Source organism: Rhineura floridana, chromosome 8 (assembly GCF_030035675.1).
Source record: "Rhineura floridana isolate rRhiFlo1 chromosome 8, rRhiFlo1.hap2, whole genome shotgun sequence".
Classification (NCBI taxonomy): Eukaryota; Metazoa; Chordata; class Lepidosauria; order Squamata; family Rhineuridae; genus Rhineura; species Rhineura floridana.
Window position 1 is genome coordinate 27,042,605 of NC_084487.1, and position 26,485 is coordinate 27,069,089.

The following is a 26,485-nucleotide window of genomic DNA, read 5'->3' on the forward strand; positions in this document are numbered from 1 at the left end:
TCATAGGGTCGCCATAAGTCGTAATCGACTTGAAGGCACATAACAACCACAACAGTGGCACCCCCTTGATATTTTATGTGAGTGGGCAATATATAAATGCTTTTGTGCATAAATTATTATGTGCATGCTTCTCTGAAAAGGCAACAAGCACTAGGACAAAACTGGTTTTTCACTCTTCGGGCTAAGGCTTCACCTGACACTAGCAGTAGCAATTTACTGAATTAAATAATGTACTTAAAAAAAGTACCATGATAAGCTTACACAGTACCTTGTCTGGTGAGGATTACTCTTCCATCTTGGTTTGCATTTGTGAGTGCAGCTAGGAACCCCTCAATGTGCATGAGAGGAGATGCCATTTTGGGCTGATCATCCCCAGCATCTTCAGGAGAACTCCGCAGGGTTCCTGCAGACCAAAAGGGCAACCTCAACTGGAGAATTTAGTGCCTCAACCCCAGAAACCATTCAGCAACTAAGAAGGTGACAAGTTCAAAAGGCCACATGTGCCATGTCTGAATGTTGCTAAACACAACATCCAGCAGAGAAGAGAAAATGAATCTACGTTTTTGCCAAAGTAGGTTTTCTGTTCATGATCTAAGTGTCCTGTGTAAAAATGCCCCCAGTCTCATAAAAACTGAATATTTTAGCAAGAAAAAGATATCAAGCTGTTTCCCATTAACTGACTCTTTCAAGAAACAGCTTTGGTAAATAACTCGTACCCCAGGGGGGACTGAATGCACATACCCTGATCCAGAGCCCCACATGAACACCAATGGGCGCACAGAGTTCTTGCATGCATAAAAGGTCCCATTCATTTCTATAAAGTGAGCTGATCCATGCAAGCAAAGGAACGCACAAAAAAATCTGCTTCCACTGAAATTAAGGGCAGCACACACAGGCAACAGAGCTCCACGTACACAGCAGAGTCCCTATACTGTTAAGAAGTCACTGCATTGGCAGCCACTGTCTTGTTCTGCCTCTTGCAGCGCATCTCATAACTCCATGAAAGACAGCTTTGCAGCCAAGCTCACCTTCCTTCTCTTGCCTCTTGTTCAGGGTTTGCAGGAAATTCTGCAAACCAGACATCTTCTGGTCTTCTTTCCTAGTTTTCAGAGCTCCAGATACCCCATACCTCTCAACAAACCCAAACAGCTGCCAAAAAGTAGAGACCAGAAGTGGTATTAGGCACTGCCCATAAAAACTGTTTCTATGCTCAAAGATCTTTCCTGCAAAATCCACAGGATTTCACATGATAAAAATAAAAAATAAAAACTCAGTGCAACTTCGACATTCAGACAATGGACTAGTTCTGAGCCACAGTTTAGTGTTATGAGGACAAGCTGCAGTTGACAGCCTTCAGCTTATGTGCTCCACCTCCACAAAGAGGGGTCACGAGAAATCAGGAAGCTTTTGCTTCCATTTTAGATTAACTGCAGTTTCCTATACCAACTGTAGTTAAGGTTACTTGAAAACAACAACAACTTCAAACTGTAGTTATGATTAACCACTGTTTATCTTGGTTTGGATGATACACTAATCTTCAGACAATTTAAAACTTAAGTGAAAGCTTCCAAACTCCCCCTGACAGCCACACCAGTGGGGAAAGCTCATGAGCCTGAGGTTCATTCTCATAATGCTAAACCACAAGTGGGGAATTCCAGATGTTATTAGACTCCTATCAGACCCAGGCAGCATAGCCAGTAGTCCAGGATGCTGGGAGATGTAGTCCAGTAACATCAGCAGTCAGGTGACGTCTGGAGAGCCACAAGTTACCCACTATGGTTTAATGTTGCATCCAAACACAGCCATTTCTCAATAGCCTGTCCTTTATAGCAACCAACCGCAGGGGCCATAGTAGCTCATAGGAGAAGATCACAAGGAATTCACTCTGCTCCAATAGCACTTGCACAATGAATGGATGGGCTGCATGAACTGCAGCTAAGCCAAAACAGGAGGACAATTTTTCATACATATTAATCAACATCAAAAGGTTTTCAGGTTTGGTTGGTGGTTGTTTTTTCCCAGAACTGCTGAGTAAGGAGACAAGAGTGTTCACTACATAAGAAGCATTTCTCCAAATGGAATTCTTTTGCCTTCAGTGATGTCAGTGTGTTGACTGACGGTGTAAGTCCAGAAGCATTGTCTTCACCAGTGGAGAATGTTCAAGGTGCTGAAAGCTCCTTTAAAGTTCAGACTAAAAACTGGAGTGGATTCACTGCCCCACTGACATCAGAGCCACCAGTCTCCACTGCTCTTCACTCTAAATCAGTTTAACTGTCCTCAGGAACTTCAGCATCTAGTGAAATGTGAACGACTACACACCATCATGATATTTTCCCATTTTCTATGGGATCCCCAACTGGTTGGGAATACTCTAGAAAGGCAATGGAAGCCCAACCAGGAATAGAAATGGCACCAAAGCAGCAGCATATATGAGAGCAAACAGAATTTTTAAAATGTTATTTTCATTATTAGGAAAATTTCCAGAAAATACACCCTTTGAAGTTCAAACAGGCAACCACTCAGAGCAACTTAACACAAGTTCAGATCCCAAAGTTGTGTATATTCTGCGACCACTGTTTGAAATTGCTGAACTCAGTTCCTTAAGTATCTCAGATTTTCTTTTCCAAGGACAAACAAAACCGAAAAGGTTTCTAGTCCTCAAGGCTGCAGAAATTTGAACAAGTCTTGTAGAACAGTCTGGCAATAAGTAAAAAGGTAGGCATTGTGCAGACATGGAAGCAAGGTATCCACCACATTCTAACAGAGGCATCTTAGTTTGGATAAAAGGCAGAAGGGACAATACCTTCCTGCTGATGAGGCTTTTCTCACAGTAGCGCTGAACCTGAGGGAAGAAGACAGAGAGGGGGAGAGAGAGAATACACAATGAAAGGTTCTTCCTTATCTTATTTACTTAGCTGCATGTCCCAGCAACTAGGCCTGGCGCGAGTGGGCAGCTAGGTTGGGCATTGGCTGAGGGCCCCTGAGACTGGGCAGATGTAGATCCCGCTCCACGATCCGTACTAGCATCAGGTTGCTGAGCATGCGCTCCACGACCCAGCGCTGGTGAGAATCGCCAAGCCACTGTCCCCGATAACACCCAACCACCACCACTGGCACGGGCTGCCCATGCCACTTCCCACATCTCCATGTCAGTGCATGCGTGCTTCCCATCACCCAAGATGGCGGCTGGGGCATCAACCCCCCCCCCCACCATCTTGGGAGATGACAGGTGTGCACACACAGCACGCTAACACAGCCAGGCCTATTTAAGCCCTGGTGGCAGTGGTATCGCTGTGTCACTGCTGCCTGCACTACCGCCTTTGAGGATCCACTGCAGTCTGGCGCAAGCCCTGCTAGCCGCCTTTGCTCAACTGTCATAACTCAAGTGCTCATTAGTTGCTCTAGCAAGAGGGCTGAACTCCACCTCATTCACAGGTTTAAGTCAGAGGTGGATTTTTAGGAGGTGAGTGTAAGCAGTCCTCCAAGGATCCCATCATTTTCGAAGGGAGTTGCCACTCAGGCCATTAGGCCTCCTTGTTTAGCCCACCAAGACTTTCCCCCCAAATCACACACACCTGCCTCTCACCTAATGTCATGCGTGTCATCAGGTACAGGGCAGGCAGAGACGCGGTTGGATCAATAGCTTGCACAGGCAATCCCTGCAGAAAGCAGGACTGAACAACCTGCGTATCAGCTGATGGCACCAAAGCATCAGTTGATATGCACGGAATTCAATCCTGCTTGGTCTCTATCTTCCCACACCCCACGGGCCAACAAACCATCTGCCAATCACCTGACATCATTGTTACAGATGACCATTAGGTGAGCGACAAGATAGAAGTATAAAAAATGATGCATGGCCCAGAGCAAGTGGATAGAGAAAGGTTTTTCTCCCTCTCATAGCCCTAGAACTCGTGGACATCCAATGAAGCCAAATGTTGGAGGATCCAGGACAGACAAAAGAAAGGTTTTTTCACATAGTGCAGTGTGAAACTATGGAACTCCCTCCCACAAGAGGCAGTGATGGTCACCAATTTGGAGGGCTTTAAAAAATGATTGGACAAATACATGGAGTTTAAAGCTATCGTTGACTACCTGCCATGATGGCTATGCTTTGCCTCTGCAGTCGGAGGCAGTATGCTAGGAAATGGTTTTCAGAAGCAATCACAAGGGCAGGGGAGTGCTCTTGCACTCAGGTCCTGCTTGCAGGCTTCTCACAGGCATCTGGTTGGCCACTGTGAGAACAGGATGCTGGACTAGACAGGCCACTGGCCTGATCCAGCAGGCTCTTCTTATGTTATGAGTGGTCCCACCCATGCGTCAAAGCTTGGGTGGAAGAGGGGAGAAAAAGATCTGGGGGGCCCAGGCCAAAAAGGTTCCTCGCCCCTATTCTAGAGAGATGGAGTATGCATCTGCCACTTCAATCTCTGATATCTTCAACAGATGGAGGGGAAGAGAATGAAACAAAGGCAAGTCACCATCTGACTCACCTCTTTTCCTTTGGAGCATAAGGTCTGCTTCACAGATGGAGAACACAAACCGAGGTGGAAGAACCCCGAGGTGCAGAACGGAATGTACCACCTTACAAGTGTTGGAGTGCATTTAGGAAGGCTTCCCCACCTAAAAGAGCATTGTGCCAGAAGAAAACCAGCACAACAGAGGGAAGGCTAGGGTAGGTTCCCCCCCCCTGCTCCCTGATGTGTTAGGTTTGCATGAAGGGAGTTTGTTATCTCGTTTGAGGTAACAACGATAGCCCTACACAGGGTCAGAAGTAGAGCAGCCCATTTTATCAAATCATTTGACTGCATGTTTGGATCAGGCCAGGTAGGAGAGAAAAGACAGATTTAGATAGACGATAAAAGATAATGTCCAAAATTAAAGTAAGGTTTAGAAAGCAAGTTCCATGTTGCAGGTTGGGTAGCCACCGAGTCTGGAAAGCCTGAGGTCTTCTGGTGTAAACAGGAAGACTGTTACACTCTCCAATTTTGCATATTTATTTAAAAGATTTAGATCCCACCCTTGGTTGTTGCTATTTCTAGGGTGGATGACATCATATAGCTTGTGCCATATGCTTCTTTACCCAGGCCTTTGACACCTGAGATATACATATTTCTTCTGACTGTAAACTGTTTTACCTGATTTTAATCCTGTATTTTTATATTGTTGAACTGGGACCTTATTATAGAAAAGAAATTCAGTAAATCCAACAAGTAATAAAATAAAGCATAACAAAAAAACCACACAGCAGATAATATACTATAAACTTCCTATCAAAGAACTCAGAAGATGCTGCAGAAGATTGAAGCTGACTTATTTCACATAAATACCTGGGAGAACAGGCACATTTTAAGCTGGTGCCGAAAGGCAAATATTGCCAGCACCAGCCATACCTCCAAGGGGAGGGCATTTCACAACTGGGGAGGTATCACCACTGAAAAGGCCCTTCCTCATGCTATCACCAACCCATCCCATCCCCTGCAGGGGAACCTCAAGAAGGGCACCACAATGCAGCTGAGACATCTGGAGCTTCTTGTTCATGAAAACAAGGGTTGCTGGTTCAAGGGATCATTACCACGGTTTCAATCTTTGTTGTTTAAGAAGTCCAGAGAAGAAAATACACAGACCTGTTTGAACAAAGCATCTCTTGACTTGGTGCCACTATTCAGAGCTGGGACATGAGTCCTCAAGCTCCACACAAATTCTATTAACACAGTTCTAGACTTTAGCACAAGCCAAGCCATTCCTCACCTTAAAGAGATTGATGTTGTCAATCTGGCACTGGAACAGGAAGTCATTGATAGATTTCAGCTGGACCCCTGGGAGGGAAGGAGGGAAGGAAGACAGTTATCCCAACACAGAGAGATGTTTCTCACTTGCTCCCAACAAGGCACCCCACCCCCAGACAAACATGCCATTTCAGACACAGGGGGCAGTCACAGACCCAACATACCTGCTTGTGGAATGCTCTGAGTATTTGGATTTTGATTTATATTTCCTGAAAAATACAAAGAAGAGCAGCAAAGTAAGGAGAAATTATTGACTTGTGAGCTGCTCTGAATTAAAAGTACCCTTTTCCAAACATAACCAAGGAACAGATGTAATAAGGCCAGCATCCTAAAAGTACTTATTAGACTGTGTGTCCCACTGAAAGTGGGGTTCATATCTGAGTTACCATCTTGTAAACATCTTGTTGGTGGTTCCCAAGTTCAGACAATTGGTCAGTTGCCTGCTTTGGATGGGGTCCTACTCCCTCTGAAAGAGCAGGTCCGTAGCCTGGGGGTGCTCCTGGATCCATCTTTGTCGCTAGAGGCCCAGGTGACCTCAGTGGCTAGGAGTGCCTTCTACCAGCTTCGGCTGGTAAGACAGCTGCGGCCGTTTCTGGACGGGAATAGCCTGACCACTTATCCATGCAATGGTAACCTCTAGGCTCGATTACTGTAATGCATGCTATGTTGGGCTGCCCTTGAGGTTGGTTCGGAAGCTGCCACTGCTGCACAAAATGCGGTGGCGAGACTGCTCACTGGGGCAGGGTATTGCCAACATGTCACCCTGCTGTTGAAAGAATTGCACTGACTGCCCATTTGCTACCGGGCTAAGTTCAAGGTTCTAGTCTTGGTGTACAAAGCCCTATACAGCTTAGAACCAAGATACCTGAAAGACCGTCTTATTCCTTATATACCCAGTTGATCACTGTGCTCTGCAGGTGAGGGCCTCCTGCACATACCATCTTATCAGGAGGTCCATTCTGCACAACATAGGAAATGGACCTTTAGTGTGGCGGCACCTACCCTGTGGAACTCCCTACTCTTAAATATTAGACAAGCACCATCTCTATTATCTTTTCAGCATCTATTGAAAACCTTCCTCTTTCAACAAGCCTTTTAAGTTCAGACCTTATCCCAGTCTGCCTCTGTGCTGGAATTGCTTTTCAATATGATTGTAAACCTTTTAAAAAAAACCAATATGTTTTTAACCTTTTTTTTTTAAGATGTCTTGAAAGCTTTTAAAAAATGTTTTATGTTTGGTTTTAATGTATTTTAAAGTCTGTTTTTATGGTGTTTTAAAGTGTTTTTAGTGCTTTGTTTGCCGCCCTGGGCTCCTGCTGGAAGGAAGGAAGGGATATAAATCAAATAATAAATAAATAAATTTATACTCTGCTCTTCCTCCCAGAAGGAGCCCAGGGCACTAGAGCATAACACTACAGGTAGGCATAATTCTACAGAGCAGATAATATACAACCTCTCAGCTACTGAAGAGACTCCCTTCCCTGATCGTTCAGAGAAGGAAGCCTCCCGTGGGTCGGTCTGACAGCCCTCCCTAGGCCTTCAGGACACTGAACTATGTTTGATGCCTGACGTGTTGTGCCTTGCACTGTGCTCTGTGCTGTTCTTTATAGACCAGAAAGACTGAGGTTTATGAGTAATTTCTAGTCTTGTAAGAGGCCAATACATGGCACTGCCATGTACTATAAAGGGAAACACTCACTGGATATTTACTATTCTGTTCCAACACAGTGGCTTCTCATGATCTCACCCCTTTGTAGTCAAAACATCACTTGATCACAAGCTTGTATCTGGAGTAGTCGGACAAGTTCTGGGTGCCGCATTTTTTTTTTTTTAAAAAAGACACTGTGTTGTGCTATTGCACATAGATCCTGCTTGCTGGATAGGCATCCAGTTGGCTACTGTGAGAACAGGATGCTGAACTAGGTGGGTCATTGGCCTGATCCAGCAAGCTCTTCCTATGCTCTCGTAGAATATGTCCAGAGGAGAGCGATCAGGTGAGGGGTCTGGAAACCAAATCAATATGAGGAATGATTGAAAGAGCTGGATACATTTAGCCTGGAGCAGAGAAGATTAAGGGAAGACTTGATAGCTGCCTTCAAATATCTGAAGAGCTGCCATGCAGAAGAGAAGCAGATTTGTTCTCTGTTGCTCCAGAAGGGAAGGACTAAAAATAATGGGTGGCACCTTGGACAGCTCCTTAAATGTTCGGACTAACCCCCAGAGCGGATTGCACTGCCCCACTGACATGGAGCCCCAGCCACCACTGATGCAAGGAAACAGGTATTAGCCAAATGTTGGAAGAAGGTCCTAGTATTAAGAGGTATTTCCCAGTGGAACAACCTGCCTCTTTTCTAGGAGGTACAGACAGCTGCCTGCCAGGGATGCTGTAGCTGCAGATTCCAGAACTGAGTAGGAAGCTGGACTAGGTGACTTCTAGAGTACCATCCAGTTCTTAACTTGTATGAAACTCTCATAATTGTCTCAAGGCTGCCCCTCAGAGGGAAATGTTCTCTTTCCTCCCTTTATGGTGTATTCAAGGCTGTATTCCCCACAAACACAGATTCAAATTTGTGTCCGATTAAAGAGTTTATTGAATTTGTACATGCTTAAAAAAAATTCAGCAAGCAATTTGGAATTTGATTACATTAAGCTGGTAGTAAGTTCAGTAAATACTGAAAGTTAATTTAATTGTATGGCATGCATCCAAGGAAGAAGCATACACCTGAGGAAAACGATGTGCAATAAGCCAATTCCTTTTTACACTTCACTTTTAAAAAAAAAAAACCTTCCATATTTCACTGTATGCTTTCAACTTACTACCCTGTTCTAATCTTGGATGAGCAAGCATGGAAAGTTAAAGGGAGCTGCTGAAGACAGAGGAGACCAAAGGAGGACTGGGTTCAAGAAGGGAAGGAACAGGGCCGGTACAGGTGGTAGAAATCCCCCCCCTCTGTTCAGGCCCTCCTCCATTTTTCTGGAATCCGTTGTTCTTCCTTATGCACCCACAGGGTAATGAGAGGCTCCCAGAGCAATGGATGCCCCTGCAGCCCATATGACAGGGGTGGGGAACAGAATTAGTTTCACCTACTTCGGGGCAAATCCACCATCTCTCAAAATGTGGTTTGGCTAATGCCTAAAATGTATATGATGCCTCTGGGGAAAGCAGCAAGAACTTGCTCACAGCTGAGTGGAACCTAACAGCCACAAATTCTCTCTTACCTCCAAGAACAGCCACAAATTTCTCCAGCAAAAACAGAATTTGCTTAATGTACATCAGGTTCTTTGCTTTCAAGCGCTTCCTGTTACAGATATACAGAGATCAGATGATGTCTCAATTACACAAGCAGTACTCCTGATAGAATATAGCTAACTTGGGCTTTGGAGCATAACTGATAGGGTGCAGGGGGAGAGTTGGGCCCCTGGGGAGTAAACAAACACCACCCCACATATAGACAGATAAATATTACTGGTGTGTTAGTATCTTTGCTTTAGAAGAGTTTGTCCAGAGCCAGCACCAGTAGTCAATTTACTACAGCTATATACGGTATAGTGTTAGTATTAGTATGGCATTATAATAGCGGCTAAGATTGTATCAGTTGCCAGAAATTGCAGGAGGGTAGTGCCCTTGGGCTTAGGTCCTGCCTGTGGGCTTCCTGTAGGCATCTGGTTGGCCACTGTGAGGACAGCTTGCTGGATCAGATGGGGCACTGGCCTGATCCAGCCGGGATGCTCTTGTGTTCTTATTGTGAGCCATGAGCCATGAACCAGAAAGCACTCAGCTGGAATCTTGTCTCAGCCATGAATTCAATGAAGACATTTAGGCACAACAACATATCATGATTTTTGAGTAATCTCAAGTCTGAGACGTGCAAGTTTCTTCCCTTCCTTTCCTCCACATGCAAGGGGAGAAGATTAGAAGATTGCTTTAAATTGCTTTATTCTGTCTCTACTACAAGGAAAGTTTTACATTGTGCTCTTACCTTTGCTATTTGTCATTACTGCATTTTTAAATCATGACTTGGCACTTAAGAGCAGCCATAAAGATTCCTGGACGAAACACTGTAGGCACGGCACTCCTCTCCAGGTCCTGCAGCAGCTGTGCTACTCAGGGCTAAACAGTGGTTTGGTTTAGTACTAGATCTGAATCTGGGCTTATGGTTTGTCTCACTCCAGCTAAACCAAGAAAAAACCTTTGTTACAGCTCACGGTTTTTCTGGAGCAAGACAAACCACAAACCCAGGTTCGGACATAACACTAAGCCAAATCATGGCATAGCCCTGAGTAGCACAGAAGCAGCAGGACTGGGGAGTAGTGCTGTGACTGCCATCTTCCGTCCAAGAAACTATGTTTGCTCATTTGCACTAAGCCATGGTTTGGGTTAGACTTATGTCCAAACTACATCATGTTTGTTTCTACCACCTGGATAATTTTATTGATGGGCAGCCATCAATATACATTTTAATCATAATGATAATAAATTTGCTAGCCTGGTCCTAATTTTCCATGGTGTTCAAACACAGCAAGCTGAGCTGTAAATAGCCTCACCTGTATCGCTCCATATACTGCATCAGCTGGGAATGGGCACAGCGTAGCTGTAATGGGAAAAAAGTCAGCATGGAAGGCAGCTTACAAAAAAAATAGACTGGGAAATGTGAAGTCTCTGCAGCAGAAGACCAAAAGCCATGCCTGACTCACCTGAGAACCGCTAACCTGAGCACTGTAGATGCAGGTGAGGGTATCTATCAGATTGTGGCCTTCATCAATGATCACCACCTGATCCTTCAGCTTGATCCCAGAAGCACTTCTGGTAGCTTCATGCAGAAGCATTTGATACGGCAACACCACCAGCTGAAGGAGGAACAAAGGCATTAATTACAAGGGAGATTTGTCAGGTTTATGAGACAAGAGATAAATAAGGACCAATTCACATGCTTTATTTTCATGTGCATTCCTAAAACAAAAAATGTTAAATCTGAACAAGACGTTGGGACAAATTGGAATTGCAAGCATGTACCACATACACATACCACATACATGCAGATACCATCTTATCAGGAGCTCCATTCTGCACAACACAGGAAGCGTACCTTTAGTGTTGCGACGCCTACCCTTTGGAATTCCCTCCCCTTAAATATTAGACAGGCGCCATCTCCTATTGGCACCTACTGAAGACCTTCCTCTTTCAACAAGCCTTTTAAGTAGAGACCTTATCCCAGTCTGCGTTGGAATTGCTTTTTAAGATGTTTTTAAAGCTTTTTTTCTAAAAAAAGATGTTTTTAAAGATGTTTTGTTTTAATATATTTTAATGTCTTTATGATGTTTTATAGTGTTTTTAGTGTTTTGTTTGCTGCCCTGGGCTCCTACTGGAGGAAGGGCGGGATATAAATATAAGAAATCATCATCATCACCACCATCATACACAGAAGCAAGTCAGGACTAGTTTCAAGCCTCATTGAATGCACTTTCAGTAGCAAACACAGGGCTGCTGCCAAGTAGCATATGAAAAAGTCCTAAGACAGGCAGATAAGGCAGAAAGCAGCAGGCAACATGACAAGCCCTTTCCTCTGTAGGAGGAGTAGCCAAAGTGGTGACCTCCAGATGTTTTAGACTACGACTCCCATCATCCCCAGCAAGCATGGACAATGGTCAGGAATGACGGGAGCTGCAGTCTACATCTGGAGGGCACCATGTTGGCTGCTCCTGCTCCATTGGGTGAGACTGCCCAGTTTGTGCAGTCAGGCAATTAAGTAATTTTTAGCCAATCAGTTATCATCCAACAGTGTCCTCCGCTGATGGAAGGCACTTTGATTCAATGAAAGCTTTTGTCAGCAGAAAGAGCGTAGAGGTAATTTTCATCGCCTCCCCCTCCCCCCTGCTGATCCTCCCCCCCCCATCACCATCTGCTGCCAAGGAACCTAAGAAGCTGACCGAGTCAGACACTTGGTCCAACAAGGTCCTTGTTGTCCATGCTGACTGGCAGCAGCTTTCCAGAATTTTAGACCGTTAACCATCTCTGCCCTACCCAGAAACCCTTCAGAACAGAATGGGACAGTGGCTACTGGTGGCTCCACGTCAGTGGGCCAGTGGAATCCACTCCGGGTTCTAGTCCGAACTTTCAAGGAGCTATCCAAGGTGCTGAAGCATATTGTCCAAACCTCAACATAGGTGCTTTTTTGAATTACTGAAAAACACCCAAGATGACCAACTTTAATGTTTATTCCCCATTCTGTTACAATCACACACCTGACCAAATCCAGCCTCATACAGATAAACCAGGGTACCTTAAAATCGCAGCTCCTCTAATTAAACCTTGCCCCATACTAATTATATAATTCTATTGACAAGTTTGCAATTCAAGTTTGTACATGTGGCTTTAATCCTGCTTTCTCCTACCCCATTGCAGACCCCATCAATGTACTGGAAACATGCAAAAGCAACACAGTGATGTTCACATGCCTTGCTTAGCAGCAGAAGAATTCAAGGTTAGACAAAAAGAAAACTGGGCGGCTTGTTTTCAGATGCTCAAAGCCCAGGTGCTCACCTGAGCAGCTGGGATGGCATATCGGCTTCCATAATACGGGCAGGCTTTTGCTTCCTTCCCCAGCGTCACCAGCTGCTCAATATCTTTCACCTCAATCAGAACTTCATCCCGAAGAAACTGCATGCGCTCATAGGAGTAAAACGGACAAACTGCTCGGCTCACGCGCCTTTTCTTCCCTTCTGTCTCCTCTTCCGTACTCTTATTCCCTGAAGGCAAAAAGCCAGAAAGAAAAACTGTGACAGCCAAACAAAACATTCATATTTACATAGCAAAACCAGTATTATGTGGCACTTCCTACAACAGGGGTGAGGAACTTTTTTTCTGTCAAGGGCCGCATTCCCTTGGGAGTAATCTGTCCGGGGCCGCAGGCTCAAGATGGGTGGAGCCAGGGCAAAACATGTTCTGGAGTAGCAAATCTGCAATAAAGACTGTTCTGCTTCAATTTTTACCATCAGTCCCTCAATTACCCAATCCTATGCACATATGCTCAGAAGTAAGTTCCTCTGGGCTAGATGTGGTTACTCTCAAATAAGTATGCAGAGAGCTTTTTTTATATATAGTACAACAGACCAATCCAGTGACTATCCTGGAAAGGAAGAAAAAGTCATGCCTTTCTGATAGAGTGCCATGCATACCTGGCAGAAGTCTAGTAATTTGTCTCAGACAGCTTTGGGGGCAAGGGGCTGTGAAACTACATAGAAAGAGGAGAAAACATTTTAAAACAACAAAAATAAAAAGGAAGCAAACAAGAAGGTAAGAACTCTGATGGGATGGGGAAATGAGGCAGCTTCAAGAGGTGTCAGGGACCATAATAAATGATGTTGGGGGCCACAGGCTGCCCACCTGTGTCTTAGTGATTTAAGCAGAAGACAGGTCTCTATTCCAATCTGAATTTAGAGAGCTGCAGGACAAGAAGAGGCAGGGGGAAATAGGGAGGCAAAAGGTAATCAAAGGGTGAACATGTATTTACTTCAGAGTCAATCCTGCTTTTCTAAGAAATGTCCAAGGTGGCAAACAGTGCAAGAAGATTTAAACCCTACATTAAATATTAATATACAGCATCACTCTGTAAAAAGAGCAGCAGTCAGAAAATCATTTTAACAAGCTGCACCTGAAATATATCTCTACTTGTCAAAAGAAGTGGAAACGTCTTTTCGCATGGCCTTCAATAGCCTCCATGTCCCCACAGAGAAGCCCCTGTCCCTTGTGCCCGCCTACCATAACTGCCACAGCAGGGGAACATGGACCAGGCCCTCAGCAAATGATCTTAAGAGCCATCCATATCAGTCTAGTGGCTCAAAACTAAATTCCTCGCAGTAAGGATCCTGGACCAATTGAAGTTGTTGTACTGACTTCAATGATACCTCCGGGTCAACCCTATTAGAGTAAACCAACCTGAAAATAACTAGCATAGATCTTTTTTGGGGTCACAGATCCCTTTGAGAATCTGATGAAAGCTATGGACCCCCTCCCCAGAAAAATGCGCATAATCACACGAAAGAAGTTGCACCACTTTATGGACCTCCTGAAGTTCAAGGACCCCCTGAAATTTAAAAACCTCTGAACTAGCATATAAGAACATAAGAACAGCCTGCTGGATCAGGCCAGTGGCCCATCTAGTCCAGCATCCTGTTCTCACAGTGGCCAACCAGGTGCCTGGGGAAAGCCCGCAAGCAGGACCCGAGTGCAAGAACACTCTCCCCTCCTGAGGCTTCCAGCAACTGGTTTTCAGAAGCATGCTGCCTCTGACTAGGGTGGCAGAGCACAGCCATCACAGCTAGTAGCCATTGATAGCCCTGTCCTCCATGAATTTGTCTAATCTTCTTTTAAAGCCATCCAAGCTGGTGGCCATTACTGCATCTTGTGGGAGCAAATTCCATTGTTTAACTATGCGCTGAGTAAAGAAGTCCTTCCTTTTGTCTGTCCTGAATCTTCCAACATTCAGCTTCTTTGAATGTCCACGAGTTCTAGTATTATGAGAGAGGGAGAAGAACTTTTCTCTATCCACTTTCTCAATGCCATGCATAATTTTATACACTTCTATCATGTCTCCTCTGACCCGCCTTTTCTCTAAACTAAAAAGCCCCAAATGCTGCAACCTTTCCTCGTAAGGGAGTCGCTCCATCCCCTTGATCATTCTGGTTGCCCTCTTCTGAACCTTTTCCAACTCTATAATATCCTTTTTGAGATGAGGCGACCAGAACTGTACACAGTATTCCAAATGCGGCCGCACCATAGATTTATACAACGGCATTATGATATCGGCTGTTTTATTTTCAATACCTTTCCTAATTATCGCTAGCATGGAATTTGCCTTTTTCACAGCTGCCGCACACTGGGTCGACATTTTCATCGTGCTGTCCACTACAACCCCGAGGTCTCTCTCCTGGTCGGTCACCGTCAGTTCAGACCCCATGAGCGTATATGTGAAATTCAGATTTTTTGCTCCAATATGCATAATTTTACACTTGTTTATATTGAATTGCATTTGCCATTTTTCCGCCCATTCACTCAGTTTGGAGAGATCTTTTTGGAGCTCTTCGCAATCCCTTTTTGTTTTAACAATCCTGAACAATTTAGTGTCGTCAGCAAACTTGGCCACTTCACTGCTCACTCCTAATTCTAGGTCATTAATGAACAAGTTGAAAAGTACAGGTCCCAATACCGATCCTTGAGGGACTCCACTTTCTACAGCCCTCCATTGGGAGAACTGTCCGTTTATTCCTACTCTCTGCTTTCTGCTTCTTAACCAATTCCTTATCCACAAGAGGACCTCTCCTCTTATTCCATGACTGCTAAGCTTCCTCAGAAGCCTTTGGTGAGGTACCTTGTCAAACACTTTTTGAAAGTCTAAGTACACTATGTCCACTGGATCACCTCTATCTATATGCTTGTTGACACTCTCAAAGAATTCTAATAGGTTACTGAGACAGGACTTTCCCTTGCAGAAGCCATGCTGGCTCTGCTTCAGCAAGGCTTGTTCTTCTATGTGCTTAGTTAATCTAGCTTTAATAATACTTTCGACCAGTTTTCCAGGGACAGAAGTTAAGCTAACTGGCCTGTAATTTCCGGGATCCCCTCTGGATCCCTTTTTGAAGATTGGCGTTACATTTGCCACTTTCCAGTCCTCAGGCACGGAGGAGGACCCAAGGGACAAGTTACATATTTTAGTTAGCAGATCAGCAATTTCACCTTTGAGTTCTTTGAGAACTCTCGGGTGGATGCCATCCGGGCCCGGTGATTTGTCAGTTTTTATATTGTCCATTAAGCTTAGAACTTCCTCTCTCGTTACCACTATTTGTCTCAGTTCCTCAGAATCCCTTCCTGCAAATGTTAGTTCAGGTTCAGGGATCTGCCCTATATCTTCCACTGTGAAGACAGATGCAAAGAATTCATTTAGCTTCTCTGCAATCTCCTTATCGTTCTTTAGTACACCTTTGACTCCCTTATCATCCAAGGGTCCAATCGTCTCCCTAGATGGTCTCCTGCTTTGAATGTATTTATAGAATTTTTTGTTGTTGGTTTTTATGTTCTTAGCAATGTGCTCCTCAAATTCTTTTTTAGCATCCCTTATTGTCTTCTTGCATTTCTTTTGCCAGAGTTTGTGTTCTTTTTTATTTTCTTCATTCGGACAAGACTTCCATTTTCTGAAGGAAGACTTTTTGCCTCTAGGAGCTTCCTTGACTTTGCTCGTTAACCATGCTGGCATCTTCTTGGCCCTGGCGGTACCTTTTCTGATCTGTGGTATGCACTCCAGTTGCGCTTCTAATATAGTGTTTTTAAACAACTTCCAAGCATTTTCGAGTGATGTGACCCTCTGGACTTTGTTTTTCAGCTTTCTTTTTACCAATCCCCTCATTTTTGTGAAGTTTCCTCTTTTGAAGTCAAATGTGACCGTGTTGGATTTTCTTGGCAATTGGCCAGTTACATGTATGTTTAATTTAATAGCACTGTGGTCACTGCTCCCAATCGGTTCAACAACACTTACATCTCGCACCAGGTCCCGGTCCCCACTGAGGATTAAGTCCAGGGTTGCCGTCCCTCTGGTCGGTTCCATGACCAACTGGTCTAGGGAATAGTCATTTAGAATATCTAGAAACTTTGCTTCTTTGTCATGACTGGAACACATATGCAGCCAGTCTATGTCCGGGTAGTTGAAGTCACCCATTACTACCACATTTCCTAGTTTGGATGCTTCCTCAATTTCATATCTCATCTCAAGGTCTCCCTGAGCATTTTGATCAGGGGGACGATAGATCGTTCCCAGTATTAAGTCCCTCCTGGGGCATGGTATCACCACCCACATCGATTCTGTGGGTGACAGACGCCAGGTCACAAGCAAGATGGAATTACATGACCTTCAACTTCATGATGTTTGGGGAGGAGGGTTTCTTAATTCTTCCCAGCCAGTTTTACAGAGTGTCTCTGTATCATTCCGTGAATTTTTTTTCTTAGCAACAACTTCTTTAAATTGCACACAAACTGAGCCAGTGGAAAGTCACTACTCATAGGATAATGGACTGCAACCAGAAAGTTTATGGTTACACTACCACTTAGATCGAAGCTCAGTGTAACAGAGCTCAGTCACACTCTCTCAAGCTAATCTACTTCACAAGGTTGTTACAAGGATAACATGGGAGGTGAGAGACATGTACTCCACACGCAGCTCCTTGGAGATCAGTGCAAGATATATATGTAATTATCATCATCATCCTAACAGTGAATTCATTCTCCAAGTGCCACTCCTTATAGACCTAACATGGCACCATTTACACCATGAGGAAGTATCAACAGGCTTGGGGGAGCCCAGAGGTTTGCAGAAGTACAAAACACCTTTTTTTTATGAGGCGTAGAAATGGCCCAATGAGAAGTAAGCATGCTGCAGATACCATCTTATCAGGAGGTCTGTTCCGCATGATTTTGGAACTGGGCCTTTAGCGTTGTGGCACTGACCCTTTGGAATTCCCCCCCATTACTTATTAGACAGGCACCGTCTCTGTTGCCTTTTGGGCACAAATTGAAGATCTTCCTCTTCTAGCAAACCTTTCCAATGGAGACCTTTATCCCAGACCCACATCTCTACTGAAGTTATTCATTCATTCGTTCAATTAATTAATTACACTTTTATACCGCCCCATAGCCGAAGCTCTCTGGGCGGTTTACAACATAAAAACAATATACCATTACATTTGGTACAATTGATAGTAAAAGAAAACAAATATATCACATTTTAAATAAACATAACTGAACAATCAATTGCTAGCAACATCCATTTCTTAAAAAACATATAACAATTATAAAAATATCTAGACAAAAATAGAAGAAAACCATACATCACATTATAAAACATAAAGCAAACAATAAATCTCAAACAATATAGTTCATCAAAAGCAGAACAAAAAAGAGAATAACAATTGTAAAATATATCTAATAACAGTTATAAAATGTCTTAAACAAAGTTCTCTACTTGTTTTGTATACAAAACTGACTGCATTTACACTTTTCTTGCATTATCGTTGCAACAGATTTTATAATTGTGTATTTGAATGTTGTAACCTGTCCTGGGACCTTATGGGAAAGAACGGGTATGAAATCAGATAAATACTGAATGCTGGGGGCAAGGAAGAGGGCATGGCTGGCTGAAACCCTGAACAGGAACACTCTACAATGCTACAGTTTATTGCAGGCTCCACTTTATTAATAACAATGAAGCTGCTATTGAAAATACACTATGCGCCATTTAAGTCACCGTTGCCGGTAACCCAGCATCAAGCACAGCCATACCATGTTTATTCTTCTGCATCTCCATACAGCGATCATTTATGAGCTGGACGGCTCCCAGGCATCTCACTTCCTCATTCACACACAGGTTCTGAGACAGACAGGACAGGCAAAAACAGAGACCAGTTGGAAAAAGACACATTCATGACATTCATGGAGCAGATTACAATCATTTAGTGCTTTTCTGCAGTTGAGATTAAATGTAACAAACATTAAAAGAATATTTGTGATCTATAATACTATAATATTTATGATATTTGTGATCTATAATACTATAATATTTGTGATCTATTATAATGCAATAGTCACTTATAAAGAATGAAACCATAATGCATAATAGGACTATGTTTTATAAGAATAACAGGTTTATAATGTATAATACTTTTATGTTTTCGTATAGGGACAAAAAAATTAAAAAGCCATATTTAACAGTGTTCCCTTCTGATAACTCCAAAAGATCTCTGGAATGGAAATCTATTTTAATGGTCTTTTCTATGGTCTAAAGTGCCATAAGGTTTTACATACAAATTCAAGATGAAGGTTTTGTAATGTTGCAAATGTGGCACACTGTTCAGCATCTCATTTCTTCCCCAGAATTGATTCACAAAGATGTGTTTTATATTTTCTATCTTGCATCCTAGAATTTATATGAGCAAGTAAAACCAAATGTCAAGAGATGCAACAATTCCTAACCTTGTGGCATTTCATTAGTCATTTTTTTTAAAGCATTGTTTTAACTGTTCCTGTATCACTGGAATACTATTTCTAAGTCAGGAGTCCCATGAACATTGGGTTGAATCCAACTAAGCCCTACTCAGAGTAGACCCACTGAAACGAATGAACTTAAATTAGCCATGCCTATTAACTTCGATGGGTAGGAGTAACCTTGAATATCATCCATTGACATGAGATTACCACTTTCAGTTAATTCCAGTGGGTCCTACTCTTGAGTAGTACTTACCTGGACACCTTCCAGAACTAGGCACAGCTGTGGATCACAGGGTACCCCTTTTCTCCCCAAAATGCTCAGTAAGAGAGAGACACAGCATTGCCACATCACGCGTATCCCTGCCCCATATTATTGGCTGCTGAGGGGCAGTGGTGGGGGAGAATATAAAATGTGGAGATGGCACTCCATACACTTCCCTTACTCAATCGCTCCATGCAGGCATTCAGCGAATGCAATGGGTGGAACACAAACTGTGTAGGGGCCATGGGGCCACACATGCCCTCCTACCCATATGTGTTAAGCTGAACACACCACTGAAGCTTCCCCACAATTGGATACCCCGATAGCACAGGGGCACCAATCGCAAGAAAGCTTCCAAGCACTTTCGGCTAAATGTGCTTGGAATCTCCTTTCACATCTTCGTGAGTGGAGAAGCAGGGTGAGAATGCTCAGGAACACGCGAGGAGCAGGAACAACATGCACAGCCCTGCAACCAGCTTGTGCCGTCACGTATTTGGCTGAAACAGGGCTACTGTTATGGGGAGAGAAGGAGAAACTGGAACCACAGGCGGCTAATCCAGTGAACAGCATCATATCTATTTCCACTGAAAGGCGGATTTCAGCAACGACCCTTGGGGAACTTCGGAGAGGCACGCACCTGCCTAGACCCCAAGGAGACCATCCGAGTCTCCTTACCAAAAGGGCTCTTCTGAACCTCATGTACAAACTGGGCCAGCTGGGAATGAGTACGGCTGCAGTAGTAAATCTGGGAAAGAGAAACAGAAAAAAATATGCAAGCGGGGGCCAGAAACCTATTCACACAAGGCCATATTAGATGCAACAGCAATGCAGGATTTGTGCTCGCTTTTCCTTGCTTCTGCTGTAAGACAGAGAGGGATTCACAGGGTCTGCCTAACAAATACAAAACGTCACCTCCTGGGGTTTACTCCAGCCCAGCGTCAGCACTCAGCATGCTTAGGCAACTGCTGGGGCTCACATGTCCCAGAGGGGACCAATCAGCTGGAAGGCAGCCAGGCGGCCACCATTTTGTAAGCCATACAATGCAGTGCCTGGCATGAGTGCTGGCCTTGAGCTTACTAAAGCCTGATTTGAACACCCTTTGAAAAACAGGTAAAACTGTTTCGCTTGGAATGGACTCTAGAGAATGAGGTCAAGTCTAGACTGAGGGTTGGAGTCAGGTGGGATTCTCATTAGATTTTGACTGTATCGTTTTTTTAAAAAATCTATTATTATTTACCTTGAGCATTAGAAATGGGACAAATAAAAATAAGATACATGAATAAGTGGCTGGGAGGAATTCATGCAAACATGTCACAGCACTTCCCATACGCAGTTTTGCACAGTAGCTCCAGAACAGATGCTGAGGCAGGAAACAATGCCCCTTGAAGCCTTACCTTAGTTATATGCTCCTCCTCTATATCATCATCATCTTCACTTAACCTAAGGGGTGAAAACACAGTGATGCTACAGACTGAGAAGCAAGCAGCTCATGGTCCTGGCTAGGAGCAGAAGCTGCAAAAGGCCTGTTGTAGGTACTAAAACCTCAAAGGGAAAAAATGGAAGTGTGGATGAGAACTGAGCTCTAACCAAGATCCACAGAAAGAAGAGGACTACATCTGGGTATATTTGAAATTATGCTTCTATGAAAATTATAACTTTAAAAATACATAGATTTGCCAAATAGTAGAAGTTTATTTCCTGATTTTTTACACCTCTATTCCCATCAGCTCCAAACTACTGTATGTTTAGTGGAGGAGTGGGGAATCTTTTTCATCCAAGGACCACAATCTCTTGCAGGCTAACTTTGGTGGGGAGGTGCACCCCAGTGATGGATGGGGCCAGAGATAAAAGTGAGCAGAGCAATGGATGTAACTCTTACCTTTGTACAGTAGCCTACATTCCAGCCATGCAAAAGCCAGAGGCTTTATACATAAAGAATGAGTGAGTGAGAGTATGCACACACTCTTCTAACTTGCATCCAAGCAAGCAAGAGGCATTATCACAATTAAAGAAGACATTCCAGGCAAGTAACACTCCTACTTTGGCTTCTGCAATTGGCAACTGGAGCACACCACCTTTTAGGAAGGTGGATTTGATTAGGCTGCCAGTTGTGGTCCTCTAATCTAACCCCTGACCTAAAGGCAGATACAGTAGGGCCCCACTTTGGCTCCGCTTTGCAGCATTCCACCGATACAGCGGTTGTCAATTGCAGAAAGGCCCCGCTCCTACGGTGCTTGTTCCACTTTTATGGCGTTTTTCGGGCATTTGGTGCCATTTTAGACAATGTCAGTCAATGCGTTCCGCTTTACGGCGGATTTCACTTTACGGCGGCAGTCCGGAATGGAACCTGCTGCATGAGCGGGGCCCTACTGTATCCTCACAGTGTTGTTGAACTACCATTCCCACCATCCCTGACTGCTGGCCATGCTGGCTGGGGCTGATGGAAGTTATTGTTGTTAATTGAAGTGACATCTCACCCTTCCTCAGGGAAGGAGCTCAGGGCAGCAAGTATAAAGCAATTTAACAAGAACAAGAAAAACATACTAAAAACAGTTTAAAAAAATCCAAAATACAACTACAATTAAACATTCTAAACCAAAGCATCTATGATAGATGCTGGTCCAATTTTTTTTAAAAAAAACAACAACCCTCAAGCGAAGGAGATTTCAATTTCCCCAAGCAGCTTGTATCCATTGCTTGAACTTCTTTATGGTCTCATTGCCATTCTTACCTCCTTCCCACTTTCTTCTCCTCGTCACTCTCGTACTCGGCAAGGATCAGATCTTCCTCGTTCTGATCCAACGGCTCCGAAGTCCCCAACTCACCCAGGTTAGACAACACTTCCTTACTGAGCTGGAGCAGCTGCTCTGTCTCCTCCTCAATCCTCTGAAATAAGAACAATGGGAATACCGTTCACTCCAAGTCAGTTAGCTCATCATGCTATAAGGAAAGGCTTGCAAACAGCCTCCTCCTTCTCAGCATTTAGTTCTCAATCCTATCCCCAGAGACCGAAGAAAAATATAATTTGCAGTCCATGAAATTTCTCAGCAAACACAGCAGTAGGCGGCTTCTTTAATATGCTGTGTCAATAACAGGTGCAATCAAGGCAGATTGGGGTGGTGGTGAAATCAGATCACTCAATACAGCAGCCTTAAGAAGAGCCAGTGGGACCTTCAACAAAATATTGCAGTGTGAAGCATGCCTGTTTAGGGTTGCAGCCAGCCAATCAGGCTCTGTTTTATGATATCCCATTTCATTCCACTCCTCTGTCCCAGTTTTCTGTTGTTTCTCCCCTTCAATAGTCATCATTCCATACACAATCCATGGAACTAGAACTCTAGCAATCATTTGGTCATTAAGACTGCAATTCTAACCCAGCTTACCTGGAAGTAAGCCCCACTTAATTCAGTGCGGCTTACTTCTGAGTAGACGTGGTTAGGATGGTGCTGTTAGCAATGTGAAGAATGCGCCTCTGGTGTCCAAGTCAGCTCACCTTTCTTTTAGATGTGTACTTCAGCTGCACATTGTGGCGAATTTGCTCAAGACGTTCTTCTCTCTTCTTCCTCCTGATTTGCTCTTCCTAAATGTGAAGTAATGGTACATGAAGCCACAAACCTTGGAATTAAAACACGGAGCAACAACACATGCCTTCTGCACCCACTGCAAATTCTAGGCATCTTAGAGCCTCCCCAATCCCAGCTGTAGCCTCTCATAAATTATAAACTATGGAATTTGCTCCCACAAGATGCAGTAATGGCCACCAGCTTGGACGGCTTTAAAAGAAGATTAGACAAATTCATGGAGGACAGGGCTATCAAAGGCTACTAGCCGTGATGGCTGTGCTGTGCCACCCTAGTCAGAGGCAGCATGCTTCTGAAAACCAGTTGCTGGAAGCCTCAGGAGGGGAGAGTGTTCTTGCACTCGGGTCCTGCTTGCGGGCTTCCCCCAGGAACCTGGTTGGCCACTGTGAGAACAGGATGCTGGACTAGATGGGCCACTGGCCTGATCCAGCAGGCTCTTCTTATGTTCTTATACGTTGCTAAGTCCTCCTTGATGCCTTGTATTTTAAAACTGTAGCTGTCACAGTTGTCATGCAGGAGACAGAGAATCTTTAGAAAAATATCCCAGAAGCATCTTTCACTTTACAGGTTACCCTATCTCTAATTCACCTGGTAGTCAATGGACTGGTACAGTCATGGACAGAGGTTCAGCATAAAGCTAAATGGTTATACCACAGTATTAAACACTACTGACACTGACAAATGTTTAATAAGGGAACGTAGTACACAATGCATTTCAGGCAGACACAATTAATCAGAAGCACAACATTTACAGACTTTTTTTAAAACTAAAGAAGTATTTTCTAAGGTAACTTTTGAGTAAAGTGAGACCTGTCACCAAATACCTACTTAGCTGGAATATGAAAGATTTTGCCCCTTATGGAAAGCATGCCAGGCACCAAGTCCTTTATTAAATATCTGCAGCTTGTTTGCTTTTTTTCAGTGCTGTTGTACCACCACAATTTGATGGTATCTGAGGTGGAAGGGCAGGCATCCTATAGGGATAACCTTCCAGCTTTTAGATTCATACAGAAGTGCTGCCATAGGCCACGAGTTTCAGAAGTTTCAATAAATGTTTTTGTTTGAGCAGCATTTTCTCTCTGGCTTGCAGTTACAAATGCAAGCATAATCAAATAATGATTGCATTGGGCTCACATTGCTTGGTTCTTTTAAGAGATTGCATGTGCAAAAGATGAAAGGGTGCTGCTAAATGGATGCAGTTAAGACAAGACAAATCATGATTCCTACCTCCACCTTCACAGCCAGTATATCTCTGAACACCGGTTGCTGGGAATCACAAGAGAGGAGAGAGCTGCTGCACTCAGGTTTAGGCTTCCTATAGCCAACTGGTTGGCCACTGTGAGAACAGGATGCTGAACTAGATGGGCCACAAGCCTGATCCAGCAGGGCTTTTCTTAGGTTCATATTATTCTTTTGTATTTACATCTCTGAATTCAGCACCTAGACAGAACTTTCTCTATTCAGTAAGCAGCATTACCTTCAGCTTTTGTACAGTTTCCCGTTCTCCTTTCTTCTGCACAAAATGGGCAATCCAATCAGGCTCGTCGGTTGGTGCCTGGCTACCTGCAGTCTCCGTGCTGCCTTTTGCAGGCTGTTCTTTTGTATCCTTTCCATTGCTTTCCATTGCTAGCAGCCGGGCGTCTTCCTGTCTCTTCTTCCCTTCAAAGTCTCGGAGCCATGTGAGGGCTCCACAGATAAGACTCAAAGATTTTCCCTAGGGGGAAAAAAAAATCAGAGGAGTTGTTGTTTTAAAACCACTTTCCAGAACCTAGGCAGAACATTTAAATTTAGGAAACAAAAACCTAGGTGTTGTTTATAGCAGGAGCATGGAACCTCTGACCTGCAGGGCAATCTTGGCCCGCTAGTGGGTCCAAGTTGCCCCAAGAGGCCATTTCTCAAAAACCACACCCACTTGTCTATCAGCTGATGTTAGTGGATGATATCAACTGATGGGCGGGATGGCACGGTTCAGTCCTGCTGGGTGCTGCTTAGCCAGCACATTCCTTGCAGGGAAGGCACTGGCAAAGCAAACCCCTCCCCACGTGGGTCACCCTTGACAGGTAGGTGGACTATTCCACCTATCAGTCACCTAACATCATCATGATATCAAATGATTGACAGGTGGGTGGCCTCACCCACCTGTCAAAGTTGGCCCACAGGGGGTGGGGGAAGATAAAGATCAGGCCTACTGGGCCTTAAAGGTTCTGCTGCTTGCCTATCATGGGGGCAGAGTACTGCTGCAACCCCGATAGCCAGGCACCAGACCACACTGCTACATCTCCCCTTCCCTCTCCTCCTTCCATCACCACCTCCGTCTGCCACCAAGTCCAGAACCCTTCCTCCAACTTGCAAGGCATTCCTTCTGCCATTATGAAGCTTACACAGTTACCCTAAAGACTTGGTGGCAGAAAGATGGAATATCGGGGCTTTACATAAAATAAATAAATAAATAAATAAATACTGTGCCAGTTGGGCTTTCAAATATGCCAATCTTCCCAGTCTCCAAGACCTGATAAAGTTTAGCCATGAATTCTTCCTGAATGGGATATGGTATACAAGGAAACGGAAACGTCATTTTGGCCTTTTCTTGGATCTCTCCAGCCATCTCCTACAACAAAAAAGCCATAAAAAATAATTATGAATAATCTTATCCGTGACTATACTGTACATAAACTAGCATTTTACAAAGGTCAGGGAGGGAAACTATTAAAACAGCCTCCCCTGGACCAAATGGGGAGCCTGTGGCCCCCCAGTTGTTGTTGGAGTGCAATTCCAGCATGGCCGAGGATGGTGGGAGTCACAGTTGACCCTTAATCTTCCCTGTGACAGACTGCCACTCCTGGCCAAGTTGACAGGGAAGGGCCACAGCTCAGTGGCAGAGCACCTGCCTTGCATGCATAAAATCCCAGGTTCAATCCCCAACATCTCCAGGTAGCGCTGGGAGAGACGCCCTGCCCGAAATCCTGGAGTGCCGCTGCCAATCAGTGTAGATAATACTGAGCTAGATGGACCATAGTGCTGACTCTGCATTTTATTTATTTATTTATTTACTTATTGTACTTTTAGACCGCCCTATAGCAACAAGCTCTCAGGGTGGTGTACAACAGAATAAAAACCACATTTAAAATACAAGTGAGAGTGGGTACAATACTACTATAAAAACATTTTTAAAAGCAAAGATTAAGACAAAATTAAAATAAAATTACAATTAGATTTAAAATTAAAATTAAAATTAAATTAAAATGCCTGGGCAAAGAGGTAGGTTTTTACCTGGCGCCGAAAAGATAACAAAGAAGGCGCCAGGCGTATCTCGTCAGGGAGGGCATTCCATAATTCGGGGGCCACCACTGAGAAGGCCCTAGATCTAGTTATTGCTCTCCGGGCCTCCCTATGAGATAGCTTCCTATGTTCCTAAGTCCCGGAGATCTCTGGGGGAGATGCAAGCCAAGAACACGAGACTGGCTTCCCATCTACCCAAAACACCACACACACAAAACTCTCCCTTTTTGTTTAGGATCTCCGCGAAGCGCCATTTCGGCCACCAAGTACCCCATCTGTTTGTCCCTTTCGGGCCACCATCCTACTACGAAGATCCTCCTACCTCTCCTCTGTTTTCTCAAAAGGCGTCACTTCGAACCTGGCGCCAAAAGTAAAGCTAAGTGCTCCGGCCAGCCTCCCTTATTATTGACGTCAGAGGCTTCCTTCTCGTGAGAAACAAAAAGTACAGAGAAGAAAGACCGGAGGATCAGATGACAGCCGCTCAGCTAAATCCTCTCCCGGTCCTGGCAGAGCAGATTTAAATTGTTTTCCCCCCTCCCCCCCGCTG

At 44.1% G+C, this 26,485-nt stretch overlaps 1 protein-coding gene across 2 annotated transcripts in view; it reads right to left on the reverse strand.

Annotated features, from left to right (window-relative positions):
• DDX11 (DEAD/H-box helicase 11) overlaps positions 1-26,466 on the reverse strand; it is a 51,749-nt gene extending 25,283 nt beyond the window's left edge. Inside the window, exons 1-17 of one of the 2 annotated variants that reach the window (XM_061638679.1) lie at positions 26,261-26,466; positions 25,169-25,267; positions 24,137-24,373; positions 22,572-22,658; positions 21,810-21,964; positions 20,473-20,518; positions 19,716-19,823; positions 18,112-18,199; positions 12,328-12,533; positions 10,482-10,634; positions 10,332-10,378; positions 9,006-9,085; positions 5,951-5,995; positions 5,749-5,816; positions 2,804-2,842; positions 1,029-1,149; positions 269-403 (exon numbers count right to left, since the gene is read on the reverse strand). In XM_061638679.1, the coding sequence (XP_061494663.1) occupies positions 269-403; positions 1,029-1,149; positions 2,804-2,842; positions 5,749-5,816; positions 5,951-5,995; positions 9,006-9,085; positions 10,332-10,378; positions 10,482-10,634; positions 12,328-12,533; positions 18,112-18,199; positions 19,716-19,823; positions 20,473-20,518; positions 21,810-21,964; positions 22,572-22,658; positions 24,137-24,373; positions 25,169-25,264 (1,711 nt within the window). In that variant the 5' untranslated portion in view covers positions 25,265-25,267; positions 26,261-26,466. Of the gene's footprint in view, positions 1-268; positions 404-1,028; positions 1,150-2,803; positions 2,843-5,748; positions 5,817-5,950; positions 5,996-9,005; positions 9,086-10,331; positions 10,379-10,481; positions 10,635-12,327; positions 12,534-18,111; positions 18,200-19,715; positions 19,824-20,472; positions 20,519-21,809; positions 21,965-22,571; positions 22,659-24,136; positions 24,374-25,120; positions 25,268-26,260 lie in introns of both variants that reach the window. The other variant, XM_061638678.1, reaches the window with a different exon arrangement.
• Positions 26,467-26,485: the final 19 nt, after the last annotated feature.